This window comes from Cyrtonyx montezumae, unplaced genomic scaffold (assembly GCF_038088225.1).
Source record: "Cyrtonyx montezumae isolate F1298 unplaced genomic scaffold, pur_monq_1.0 scaffold_10, whole genome shotgun sequence".
Classification (NCBI taxonomy): domain Eukaryota; kingdom Metazoa; phylum Chordata; class Aves; order Galliformes; family Odontophoridae; genus Cyrtonyx; species Cyrtonyx montezumae.
The window spans coordinates 14,817,069-14,831,242 of NW_027071826.1; the positions used below are offsets into that span (position 1 = coordinate 14,817,069).

The window sequence follows — 14,174 nt, forward strand, 5'->3', positions numbered from 1 at the left end:
TCACATCCCACAAAAAAAAAAAAAAAAAAAAAAAGAAAACAGCCAGTGAACTGTAAATGTAAAAAAGACAATCTCCACCCTTCTATCCCTAAAGGGAACCCCAGTGCCCCAGCCATCTCACCTCTGTCAGGATGTCAAGTAAACAAAACATCACATGCCAGGGTTGCTAGACCAAAGCACCACCAACATAAATTCTTCAGACAGACATTCTGAGAAAGAGAGAGATGTTGGTGAATTATGGAATCTTTGGGCTCAGGTTCATGCAGCAAGAGCCTTTTGACAAGTGTGTGCTGAGATTCCTCCTACCTATTCTCCCATTCATTCAGTAAATCAAAGATCTTCAAAACTCATGGGTTTGAGTCACGGTGCTCAGTGTTTGTTCAGGATGATATTTCTTAGAGGAAGAGATCATTGGTCTGGATGGGCTGTGTGGCTGCTCTCACTATTCAGTTGGGAAGTAACTGTGAATTGTTTCCACTTCAGGTCAAATTTTAATTTCAGTCTAGACTTCTGCCCTGTAACTAGCTGTGGGAGCAGCAATCCCAACACAATAACCAGAAGGTCAGATGAGAGAATATAGCTGACTGCTAATTTGATAGGATACAACAGCATAACCAAGAGACAAGTCAGGGTCAGCGTAGGCCAAGCATGACTAGTTTTCTTTCCAGTTGACATAACTTCTTTTTCCCTCCCTGTTGAACAGCTAATTATGATTTTATTAACCACACCAATTCTCATTGTATTTTGCATTGTAAATAGCCTTAGCAGGACACTGAGTCCCAGCTTGGGAATTCTCCAAGAGGGTACCTAATGATTAGCAAATTGTTGCACTAACATTTTTCTCACTGTTCAGAAATTGGCTTTAACTTAGTAAGCCCACGTAATGTAAATAGCTCTCAGAATTATTGACCTGATTGTGTTGGCTGAGCCTATCAGAGTTTAATGGCACATCACTGTAAGAAACTGTCTTAGAGAAGGACAAGGACATAATGGAAATACTGTACGCATTCAGGATGAGGCAAAAAGTTTTCAGCAAGGTATCAGTAATGCTGTTGATGATTGTTGCATAAAACTTCATTAATGAAGTCAGTGAAGTATTACTCAGTGAAAAATGAGGGGAAACAAGGTGTTTTGAAAGGAAAACTTTGGGCTGATCAGATTTTTCTGAGGCAGCAGAAACTCCACAGGTATCCCCTATTGTAAAAATTTTGCATTCAGATGGAAATGCATCTCCACTACCATTGTGAAAGGTGAAGAATGGGACTAAGCAAGCAAACATATCACAAAGACGGAAGCTAGTTGAAGGTTGGTGGGGACCTATGGAGGTCATCTGGTCTGGCATGCTCAAGCATGGCCACCTAGAGTCTCCTGCATATAAATATGTACAGAAGGCTTCTGAACATCTCTGAGGAGGGAGACATCTGTCTGGTAGCAAAGAAAAAGAGGAGTGATGCCTTACTGAGTGACTATCACTCATGCAACCACTACAAAGATGGCTTTAGGAAAAAAATCAGATTGCACAGCTACCCATTGCTTTCTCTGTAAGCCAAATGCACCAGAGCCTAGTGGAGGATCTGCAGTCTTCAAACAGCATTGCTACCATACATGGCAGTAAGACTGAGCCTCATATTATCTCCACTGGGTTTCACCTATTTATAACGCTGGAAGCGGTGAACATGGAAAATTAAAATCTCTTCTTATTTTTAAGTTTTTTAAGTTCAGGAGAGACTAGAAACAGCAGGGTTGGCTAGACCCCAAGGGCCCACTCTTTAAACAATAAGTAAGCGTGACAAATAGAAAGTTTTTTCATTTAAAAAACATTAATGTGACTCTTATGAAATTTATGGTAAGATAATATCTGTGTTCAAATAGTATCAATTATGTGTGATTTGCTGTATGAAGGGAGGATCAGAATATTAGCCCAATCACAGAAGCAATAGGCGAACTGCGTAACATATTTATGTATCGTTATAGTCTAGACTTCTTATCTTACTGCTTTCCCACTTCCTCCAACATTTTGCCAATTTTTCCTCTAGCTAATAAAGACGTGGGAACAGATTTCTGACATAGTTAATTACTTCTAACTGTGCACTCTTGTTATCTTAACAGCTTTAACTCACCATAAATTGCTGATACAGATTTTTGCAAGATAAGAACTCCAGACTCTCTGTATTTGTGTAGTATGTAGGTATTTATTTGTATATCAGATCATGTTAGATATGTTGCTGTGGTAGACTAGATCAGTTATTTCATATTGCTAGGATTTTACTGCTCACTGAGGTATAATTCCTGCCCTCTTCTGCGTGCTCCAGCCCAGTTCATTTGTGAGATATTCTCAATCATAACCCAGCAAAAGTCTGGGTTAATGAGAGTCAGGAAGTGATAAAGGGAGTAACATTGCTCAGATGACATAGGACTTCAGCAAAGGCCAGTGCACCATATGCTGGAATAAAAATTAGTTTAGGTATCAATAAATAAAACATAAATATCTGTGTTGGCTAGAAAAATGAAACAGTTTATCTTCTGACATTTCCATTTCTGACATCTAGAGACAAACACAATGCCAGAAACATCAGGGAAAAGACTGAGCAAGGAAGAATTCAGATTGAACTTATGACTCCAAAAGGCATTTTAATCAGTTAGGTTCCAGTGTCCTGGCTTATATAAATGTAGGAATGTTATTCACCTCCTCTGAAAAAAAAAAAAAAAAAAAAAAGGCGCACAACAAAGCACCCTAAGGGGTTGTAATAAAAAGCCAAATACATTCTAAACAATAGGGATGATAAAAAAAAAAAAAAAGGAAAGAAAGAAAAGTTATATTTTCAGGAAATTGAATATACATTTTTTTTTCTCAGGTAAAGGTTGATATTGGTTGAACCTTCAGTCAGAAAATTTGCAGTGAGGTATTATGTGTTGGTGGAGGTAGGAAGTGTATTTTGTATATGTTTGAGCCTCGTGATGGTTGTGTTTGTGTGTATTCCAAGCTCCTGCTCAGCTCTTGCTGCACAGTTGGATTACATAGCCCATATAGCAGCCATTGCCCAGAGCTGAACACCCTCCCAAAGCATGGGAACCCCAATGCAGTGACAAAACAAATGTGGAGGTAATGAAAAGCATGCCCTATCTGGGGCACTTTGTGACACACTGGGTCATCTGCAGAAGGAACAGGTTTGATGAGCACACTTAGTTCTCACTGCCCTCAAACATTTATTTTTATGAATTTACTTCAGGATGCATTCATTCTCTGTGGTTCACTGCACACTGTCTCCTCACACAGACCTGGTGTACACATTACAACACCCTGCACAGTTTGAAAAACATTTTGTTCTCACTTCTAATATTAATCACTGTACTTCTGTGTTGCAGATATTGATGAATGTGCTTCCGATTCTCACCAGTGTAACCCCACCCAGATCTGCATCAATACTGAGGGGGGATATACCTGTTCCTGCACTGAAGGCTACTGGCTGCTAGAAGGCCAGTGTTTAGGTAAAGACCTCTTGCCTCATGTGATTTGCTTCTCTGTTTTTGTATATCTGTACCTGTGAATGACTGAACTAATTTCAATGAATGTCTTTGCCAAGTACAAGAGTTAAGGCTATAGCTGTGCAGAAGATAATGTCTTCCATCTTTGCAAGCGCCAGCAGTACGCATGGCAGAAGGATTCCTTGATGGAACAAAATGTAGATATGAGTGCCGTATGACAGCAGCTATGTTACACATGGGAATTTTATATTCCCTTTTGTAACAGTCACTGGGATGTGTACAGCACTTCTTCTCAAACAGACATTTCCTTTTCACACAGTTACAGTGCAGACCAGAAGAGATAACTGTAACTATTCAATACTAAGAAACAAGCTCACAAGTCCCTAGATTAGACCAACCTTTTATGTGGGGGAAATAAAATAACTTTCATATAGATTTTATTATTTTTCTTGCAGCAATGTCCTGTTCATTCTTGTAGCTCAGCCTTGCTGAAAAAGCAACACTGAACAAAAAGCACAAGAAAGCTTTCTAGCTCCCCTCTCCCCAGGCCTACATGTCATTTGACATGCCCATGGGATGACGAAAGAGATGCTGATGTTAGGTACAGCTCTTCAAGGGAGTAGGACCCAACAGCTTTATTAGCATTTGCTCTTTATCTTTTTCCCCTGGGCATGGGCTGTTTGCCTGCCAGCTTTCCAAAGCTGGACCATTCTGTCACAACACCTCAGCTGGAAGAAGAATGGGGCTTCCCTGCACATTCAGTCCTGGAGCTTCTCCAGCCGTTTTCTGAATTTCTCCTCTTCAAAAGTACCAAAAGTACTGAATTTCTTCCTCCTCAAAAGTACCAGCTCTAGTGCAGGACTGTCCTACCACTGCTTTTCTAACTACTGTAAGCTGCTGCTGCCTATCTCACCTGACAGACATGGTGAGGTTGATGGGGACAGAGCTGATCCTAAGTCTGCACAGCTGCAATCACATCAGAGAATCAGCATCATGTAATAATGAAGGGAAAGGAAGTCTCCAAGCCTCCTGTTCCTTAATCTCTGGTAACTCCTGATAAAGAAAAATAGAAAATAAAAAAAAAGTTGGAAAATAACAGAATCATAGAATGCATGCTAACATGCATTATTAAATAAATAAAGCAGGCTGACCAGAACGTCAGTAAGGAGCCATTCTGCCAAGTTAGAGGAAACTACAACCAGCCCATACAGAGAGCCACTATATTCTCTTGTATACACTAAAGAAACGGAGGTGAGGAACAGCCTGAATATATGTATGCATGGAGCTAAGATTGTGCTGGGGTTTGCACAGGTATACATGGTGGGGAAGTGGTGAGAGAGGGCAGGGAGGGGGGGGGTTGATTTACACTGCCTGTTGTATTAACAATTTACTTAGCCTAGTTACAGCCCAAACTTAAGGACTGTGTGCATCATTCAGGACTTGGATACGTATCTAAATCACTTTGCTGCTTGATGAATTTACCAGAATGCTGAAGCAACTGTTTTGCTAGACTGATTTTAGAATCTGCTTATGCCATTTAAAATAAGCATTCCACTGGTGCCCACTTTATGTAAGCATGAGGTGAATTATTTCAAGGCAATGCAAAGAGCTAGAAGCGGGTTTTGTTTAGAATCTCTCTTTTTCTTTTTTTTCCAAAAAGCCTGTTTTCCATACTTTCCACTGGACTTGAAGAAGTGATTTTTGCTGGCATAAGGTAGTAAAAGACCATTTAATGCAATTGGAGGACTAGCTTGAGTTTTTAGGGACAGGTTTAATGGAGTATTATGGAATATTCTTATATATCATACTTACAAAAAGCTACAGTGCTGTCTATTGTAATTATCCCAGTAATGTTTACACAGCAAGAGTCAGTACAATAGAGTCCACAAGAGCCACCCACAAGAAGTAGTCCTGTAGAAGTCCTTCTTCCCAAAATGCAATGCTCTTGAAAAAACAGTTCCATCAAATCAAATGCTTGTATTTAAAGTAATGCAATGTGTCAGTGAAATGAGATATTAATTTACTTAAAACCAGTGTTACTTTTTGCAGAGTTTGGGCGAAGTCTACAGCTGTTGTACATACCACAGCTGACCTTGGACTTTAGGTTATCTTGCTCTTTGAAATGCAGTGGGAAATAAAAGCTAGTAAGGGTAAAACCCAGTGTCAATGTCCTTGCTATTTTACACAGTGAGAGCATTTCCAATGCTTTGATATTTTTAGCATGCCTTCACAAGTGTCTCTATGGCAAATCGGTGCCATTGAGGCCAACAACATAAATCTGAATTACAGGATGTAGCTTCTTATACATCAAATTCAAAATGATGTTTTTATGGTATTGCCGCATCATGTAAAAGTTCCTAATATAAAACAGGAAGCATTTAGCTAACAAATAATGAACTGCTGGAATTCATGCAGATATAACTGTATGCATGTAAATCGTAGGGAAAATACTGTCATTTTGATTTACTTGTGCATTGGAACACGTGATGGGGGTGATACTACCAAAACCTGTGCCCTTCCTCACAAAACTTTACTCACAAAACTTCATTTACATCAAACTGTATTACACTTGGTTGGTCTTCCTAGCTTAGCACTGATTGAATGTTCTTAATTCCTACTCATTTGAGAGTCTTAGGAATGCCCATTCAAAACTGTCTTATTGTGTAAGTCTTTCAGATGGCAGCGCTGTCACTTTTCCAAATTACCCCCCGTCTTTTACATCATTACAGTTTTTCCATACACAGTTCTACTTTCAAATTGGAAAAAAAATAATAATAACATGCTGTTTCAATAAAACAGTCTCCCATGGTCATACAGAAAACATTTTTAAAGAGAAGGTCTTTCAGTACCTGCTTTGTCCTCTGCTGTCATTACAGTGGCCCTAGAGATTAACAATGTTGGGTATTGAATGAGGGGTAAGACTTGCTCTGAGATCTTATTTTAATTGCCCATAAGAAGAATCTGAACAGGAACTTATGTTTAGTATGTCACTGGAATGCTGCAAAGCTTTGAGAGCAGCTGTTAAAAAAATCACCATAAATCAAAAGCCAATTGATATTAAACATTACAGCAATGGCAGTCATTTTGTAGGATCTGCTGTCAGACGTGGAGAAAAACGTACTGCTGCATTCTTTCGAGCAAAAATACATTATAACTGTAATTCAGTCTAAACACTTGCAAGTTTGACTGTTAGATCTTTAACCAGCACCCTGTGTCACTTCTCTGTTATTGGTGCCATTGATTCAGTTTGATGCTTTATATTTGCATGTGGAAATGCCGACCATTCTGCTTGTCATCTTTCCCATTCATAGATATAGATGAGTGCCGTTATGGCTACTGCCAGCAGCTGTGTGCCAATGTGCCTGGTTCCTACTCCTGTACGTGCAACCCAGGCTTCACACTTAACGATGATGGAAGATCATGCCAAGGTACTGTTTGTGCTAAATCATGACTGAAATATTTGGTTCTAATCAACAACGCTGTTAAAATGTGCTTAATGCACAAGTAACTGTCCCAACACTGCTTTGAAAATGTTGAAAGGTGTTTCTGAGATAAATCCGTAACTCCCATGTGAACATATGTTTGCTACCACAGTACATAGGAGGGGTACAGGTGCAACCTGAGCAGTGTATCCATAGAAATATGCAAAGAGACCCAACCCCCCTAGATTCGTACTGAAATTACCAAGATCTGGGCACTGAAGCACTTCATTTACTTGAAGACACTGCCAAAATATTTTATTTCCATGCATGCTGTTTCCAACATGTTCTTTCTGGCATCATCTGGTATCTCAATAAATAATACTGACTTTGTTATGTTTCTCAGAACCAATTATTTTTATTATACAGGTAATCTCTTTGAAATGCTTTACAGTAATGAACTGAAAATAGAAACTGATGCACGTATTGATTTCCTGTAGATGTGAACGAATGTACAGGAGAAAACCCTTGCTCTCAGACTTGTGTAAATACCTATGGCTCTTTTCTCTGCCGCTGTGAACCTGGCTACGAACTGGAAGCTGACGGAGTTAACTGCAGTGGTAACTGTCTTCAGTTATTTATTGTTCTTGTTTCTTTAATTGTATTGTGTTTTCATTTTCCAGTGTACTGTTTTGTACATGCTTTTCTAGAAGCCTTCTGCTTTGGTCTATGATTAGCAGCAGGATAGTTGCAACCAGTGTGATTTTCCTTCCAGATACAGTGCACAGCAAATGTCAAGCAAATCACAGAGGAGGAGGGTAGCAAAATGTTGTTAAGAACTAAGCTAAATATTAAAAAGCTCCAAGATAGCAGCAGAACATAAGAAAATGGTTTCCAGTGCTGGATGAGAATCTTACTAAAGCAAGTAAACCAGGGACAGTCCTAGGACATTTTTCCACAGTTAAAGAAATACTCGTGCATAAAGCACTTTTCCATTTGTCTGTTGAATGCATGCACTCTTCTTGCTCTTATGATTTCATACTTCTCCTAAACCTTCCCTATTTTTCCCTGCATGGCTCTGTCTGCCCTTCAGAAATAATGTACAGTTTCCTAGCAGAGCATTGCTGATCTGTTCAGCTCATAGCAGATGAAATTGCTTATGTTACTCTTCTTTTTCCTCTCTTGTTTTTATTTTATTGCTTTAGTTTAATTGAAGATGAAATGTATTTCTGTGCTTAATGTTCCCACAGCTTGATAAAATTAGAGAATCCAGCCAATATTTCTTGGAAGGAAAAACACTGGAAAATGCTTGTTTTTTAATTTACAGTAAACAGATGTAACATGCTGTTTCTGAGAGAGAAGACGTGATAATTAATATGTGTGTAGATTAGAATTTCCAAAGCTTCTTTCATACAGATCTCCTTATTCTGAGGGAAGGTACAAAGACCTAAATCTTGAAAGGGTCATAATACATATATGTATTTAGAGCTGAAGCACCTAACTTAAAATTTCTGTTTTCTAGTGATTTTTTTTCTTCTAAGTTAGACTCCTGTGCTCTCATCCATGCTCCTGAGCTGTCTGGGGGTCTAACCCTAACCCTAACCCTAACCTAGTGCCACTAAAACATTGGCAGAACAAAATAGCAGCAATAAAGGGGCTTGAACTTCATTCATGGCTGAGAGTTAAGTCAGCAAAAAGGATTTTCCACCACTCAGATTTAGAGCAGAAAACCTTCCTTTGACCATCTATGCCTGCGAACACTTGTCACAACAGGTCAAATTCTTCTGAATGAGCTTCTTTCACCTCACAAATGATCTTCAGACATCACTGAGGATCACTAAGGTATTGGTCCTGGTGAATATAGATGGCAGCACTGCAGAAGAGTTTAGAAATAGCAAAGGTATCTGCCCTGTGTCATTCAGAAGCAGAAACATATGGCCCTTGGGCCTTTATCTCCAGCATTTGACAGCAGCTGAGCAGAGGTTCTATGAATCTGATGGTGCTAGAAGGCTGAGCTAGGAGACCTAGAGGACTGAGTAGTATCTCAGGCTCTTTATGGAGGCAGTCCCTCGTCCATGTTTTGTCAGAAAGGTGATTTTTTTAGAGAACTCGCTGAAGCAAGTGACACAACAACAGGAGTGTGTAGGTGTAGAGTTCCCTTCATCTCTTTTGATTATGTGGCTGTGGACATAAAGCTATTTTAGTATATTTGAACTTCAAACACTTTCCAGTACATCTGTACAAAACACCAGAAGTGGATAAATGGACTGAGTCCAATTTAAAAGAATGGGAAATTCAGTCTGAAGAGTAAAAGTGATTTGCTTGAGAGAGTCAATGTCAGAGCTGGGAATATGAACTTGGGAGTTCCTGGCTGGGACTCTGTCCTTTGTTTCTCTCTTCCCCTGCACAGAAAAAGAAGGAAATGATTAACAGCAGCCTCCCTCATTCTAGCGCCTTTGCGTGTGTTTTTCTCCAAGTCAGCCATACCTCCATTACAGCTCTGAAATTCATCTTTCTCATTTGAACAAAGTTCCATGGAATATGATTTCTGGTCAAATCATGAGTAAAAGGGGAAAAGAGATCACACACTGCTTTTAATCACAGATTGGACAGACTGCTTTGCTTCCTTGGTATCCGGGAGATCACTTGGCTTTCCAGTAGGTCTGACCCAAGCTGGGATGAGCTCTGAAGTCTTGCTAGAATGCATTACAAGTAACTGGCTAGAGGCTAAGAAACATAAAACAGCTAGGGCTGGCTACAGGATTTCTACTGGGACCCATATGGCCCTGGGAAAGGGACGTTTGCTTTCCAGATTAAAAAAAAAAAAGGAAAAGAAAAAGAAAAATACCATCAAGTCTCTCCTTACAAATTACAGTTGCAGCTTTGTAGCTATAGTACTTCTATCTCTGACGTAAAACAGAGCTGAAAATACGGCCAACTGGTGGCAGGTATTAAAAAAAAAATAGATAACAGCCGTGCATTTTGTTGAGCAGCAGCTTTGGTTTCTCTAAGAAAAAAAAAAAAAAAGTTTTGCCAAGATCTTGTTTAACAGCACTTTGCCAGGCTGCATCAGAGCTCCAGGAGTTGGAGGATGCCAACCTCCAGCTGGGGAGATAGCCATGTCTGGATGGCCACATGCTTGTGGGACTATGCTCTGTGTAGCCAAAGATTCTAAACTTTGTTTTACCACCACAGACATGGATGAATGCAGCTTCTCAGAGTTCCTCTGCCAGCACGAATGTGTGAATGGGCCTGGTTCTTACTACTGTGTCTGTCCTTCGGGCTATAACCTGCTTGATGATAGCAGAAGCTGCCAAGGTAAGAGCATTCCAGCACTGATTAAAACCCAGAGGGACTAGAAAATAAGTCCAGTGTCTGGAAAGAGGTTTTCAAGAACTCAGTTTCTTGGTCTTGGTATTGCATAGTGACATACTCTTAGGGGCCAATTATGTGATTCTGATGAGAACATCATCACATGAACAATCCCACAGAGGTCAACTGGCGTGATGGTATAAGGAAGTAAAGTTTTACTGACTAAGAAACAGATACACACTAAGGCACCAAGATGTCCCCTCTGCTGCATGTCTCTCTTTAGTTTTCACTTTCTCTAAGGTCAGAGAGCTTGAGCATCCAATTTCTTTTTTTACTTCTGCAGTATTTTGCGTAGGTGAGCTCCAACAGGGAGAAATGAATGGGGTAAAAACTGATCTTAAAAGGGGGGCCAGTTATCAAAAGCCACTTCTCACAGTGCAAGAGGGAATTTTTGGTCAATTCCTTACAATGGACATTGGACAGTAATAGCTGTCTTGAGCATAAACCCCTATTTTAACTTTTCTCTTGTTTCTTGTGTTTTAGATATCAATGAATGTGAAATTAGAAACTTCACCTGCACTCTACAGCAGACATGTTTCAATATCCCAGGAGAATATAAATGTTTAGACCCAGTAAGATGCGAAGAACCTTATATCCAGATTAACGAGAAGTGAGTAATACCCACAGCCACAAAAGCAAATTCTAACTGTGTGAAGCATATCTAGTGAAGCAAATATGCTGCTTTTTGCAGCACTGCCATGAAGTGTGTCTACAGAGCTTACCATTAGTAAGCTTTATACAAATAATAAATTGCAATTCCTTACCAGGTCACCAGGTGGGATATGATATGATACTCAGATGTGTGGGAAGTTAGACTGGAAAAACACTTATCAGTGAGTAGAGGAAACAGCAAGGTTCATAATGTAATAAAGACACTTTTAATTATGTTACTGACTTCATATATGCTTAAATGCAGCCAGTTTGTTTATGTATTTCCTGTAAATATTAACTAGCTCATGTCCAGGAAGTGCTTTAAAAACATTAGATGCTAGTTATAGCAGAATACAGGTAGTTTCCTACTGCTTAAAGGCTAGACATGTGGAAAAACAGCAGTCCACGGACTGATTTGTGCTGTCTGAAAATTGAGAATGTCTGAATTGGACTAATAGCACTGTCAGTGTTTAAACACAGAATCATCCGGGCAAATATATCTTGCAAGGCAGGGGAGAGGGTGGTGGAACCCACATTTCTAACTATTGCCCAGATCTTTTACATTTTTGTTTGTACTTACCTGGGGCTTAAAATGTTTCAGCCCCAGCCAGATCTCTATATAGCGAAAGCCATAAATTTTCATCCCTGTTTGCACTAAATACAGTTTCTTGGGGTTACTTGGTAGCCTGAAGTATTTTATAGAAAAGCAAGAGATGAATAATTCACTGCTTCCCATGACAATGCATCTGTGTCTTTATATTGCTTTCTAGACTAGGGCAGCTGAGGAGTGGATGATTTCTGTTCTTCCATTTCTGGGGCTATGTATCTTCAGAGGTGGTGAAATCTTAAAGCAGAACTTGAAATGTCTAAAGCCTCTGTATTCTTCAGAGCTCAACAGTGCAGTACTTAGAAATCAGATTGCACCTAAGTTCTTGATCTCCAAGCTTCGTATTTGGTGGCTTTGGCTCATATCTAGATGTGACTGCATTTAATTAGTGGCATATGTCTAGAAGTGGTCACTATAAAAGCCAAGCAAATTCATCGCGTCTGTGTTCTCTGTGGAAGGAATGGGGTGTTCATAATGCCAGGAACTGTTTTATGGAGAATTTGCCAGAGGAACTGTCTGAAGCTGGTGTCAATGATGGAGGTTATACAAAAAAATAGACAAAAAACCCTTATTTTCCTTCCAGTAAATTCCCCAACATGGCTTTTATAAAGGGATATCCTGCATTTTATTGGAGTTCTCTGAAGATATTAGCAGCTTGTGGCTAAGGGACATGGTTGATGTGGTCTGCTTAGGTTTCCAAAGGTTTCTGAAAAGAACCCTACTACAGGCTTCTATGAAAGTTAAGCAGCCATAAGTAAGAAGTCCCTGGCACAGATGAATAAGAGGTTGAAAGATCAGTAGAGAATTGCAGAAGGAACCTCAATGATTGTGCCAAATTCAAATTCAGTGTAGATGAATGTAAAGTGTAAAAACAATCCCAATTTCACAAGTTAAATAAAACAAAAAGCAATGATCTGATCATAATCCCTCCAAAGGGAGGTTTGAGGGTTGTTCCAGAGGGTTCCATGATCTGTAGTACTAAGTAGAGGTCAGAAAAACAATCTGAAACTGTAGTGTAGAATATCCTTAGAGCATGTGCAACTGTGTACCTGTATCTTCAAGATTATCACCAGTTTCATCACCTCCTCACAGGAGCAGTGTGATGTAACTAGACAAAGACTCATGAAGTATGGCAAGGACCATCAGAAGTAGGGAACAGCTTCCTTGTGAGAAGCATCAAGGTTAGGATTCTCCAGCCATGAAGAAAGTTGACTACGAAGCCACAAGCTGCACATGGAGAATGAGCAGGAGGAACTGACAGTCTGCTCTCAAGGACTGAGAGGATCAAAATCAGCAAGGGGCAGTACAGGAAGGTAGGCAGGCAGGGGCCGTGGAGCTTCTGGCCGCAAGGTGTCATGGAGGTGTAAGGGGAAGCTGGACACATCAATGGGTAAGAAACACATTTCAGGAAGGCAAATATACAGAAGACATCTTTGTTTTGGGAGCGTCCTGAGGTCACAGATGATTGGAGGCTGGTGGTAGAGATGTCATATGCTTGACTTGCTGTTCTGCTCTTCTTTAGAGCTTTGTGATTGATCGGTGAGCTTTGATTTCAATCCAGGAAGTCTCACTGTTTTTATTAAACCACAAATACAGTATTCATGTCACACTGCTATTGAAATGATCCATAATTGCTAGTTTAAATTACTATCAGAACGAACATGCACAAGGCATTCAACACCTGCAGAGCAGTCTTAAAGAAAGTATTGATTTCTAAGTGATCTAAGGACAAATACAATGCCAAGATATTTTGGCAAAACCTGGAAGACAAGAAAAAGAAGGCAGGGATGAAGGCAAACTGGAGTAGCAGTGCAGAGAATACTATCAGAGAGAAAATTCATTGCAAGCGAAACTGGTTCTTTTTGCTTGTTGGCAACTTGATTGATTGATTGGTTTGTTGATTAACTGACTGGTTATTTGCAGCTGTATTAGCATGCAATGGATGAAGTGTTACAGGGATTTGTAACCTCTGATGGCAATCCTATCTGTCTATTAGCCGCTGCATGTGTCCAGCTGAAAACCCCGGCTGCAGAGATCAGCCATTCACCATCCTGTACAGAGTCATGGACGTTCTGTCTGGGCGGTCAGTGCCTTCTGACATCTTTCAGATGCAAGCAACAACTCGCTACCCTGGAGCCTATTATATCTTCCAAATCAAATCAGGGAATGAGGGCAGGGAGTTCTACATGCGGGTAAGTCTGGCACAGGCTGGGAAAAAACCTGGAGTATCTTCTTGGTAGCTAATTTTTTTCCTGACAGCAGAACTCTGTTTTTATTTAGTGCCACTTCAGTATGAGACATGTTTACACTCAGTCTTGGAGAGTAGCAAACTGGGCTGTGGGAGCTGCAGTTGTTTTTTTGTTCGTTTGTTTGTTTTTTCAGGAAGGTAACATCCAAAAGTGAATGCACTCATTTTATGAGGCATAAGGCTCACAAAGGTCTATGGTTGTACCCATGTGAAAAAGTAGCTGTTTCCAGTGTTCAGGAAAAAGCGTTGTGCCAAAACTTCTTAAAATTTGGTGGACTACCAGTACTTATCAATTAAAGAGTCAATGCTGCTCAGTTGTTTCAGACTCTCCACTGGCAATTGAAAAAAAAAATCTTTAAAAAGAAAGGCAGTAAAAACCCCTTTATTCTAA

General features: G+C 39.9%; 1 protein-coding gene across 1 annotated transcript in view; it reads left to right on the forward strand.

The window, feature by feature from the left end:
• The window catches only part of FBLN5 (fibulin 5), a 40,329-nt gene that overhangs the window by 24,539 nt on the left and 1,616 nt on the right, over positions 1-14,174 (forward strand). The window contains exons 5-10 of the mRNA XM_065751225.1: positions 3,367-3,489; positions 6,798-6,914; positions 7,406-7,525; positions 10,101-10,223; positions 10,761-10,887; positions 13,532-13,727. Coding sequence (XP_065607297.1) covers positions 3,367-3,489; positions 6,798-6,914; positions 7,406-7,525; positions 10,101-10,223; positions 10,761-10,887; positions 13,532-13,727 — 806 coding nt within the window. The remainder of the gene's footprint in view (positions 1-3,366; positions 3,490-6,797; positions 6,915-7,405; positions 7,526-10,100; positions 10,224-10,760; positions 10,888-13,531; positions 13,728-14,174) is intronic.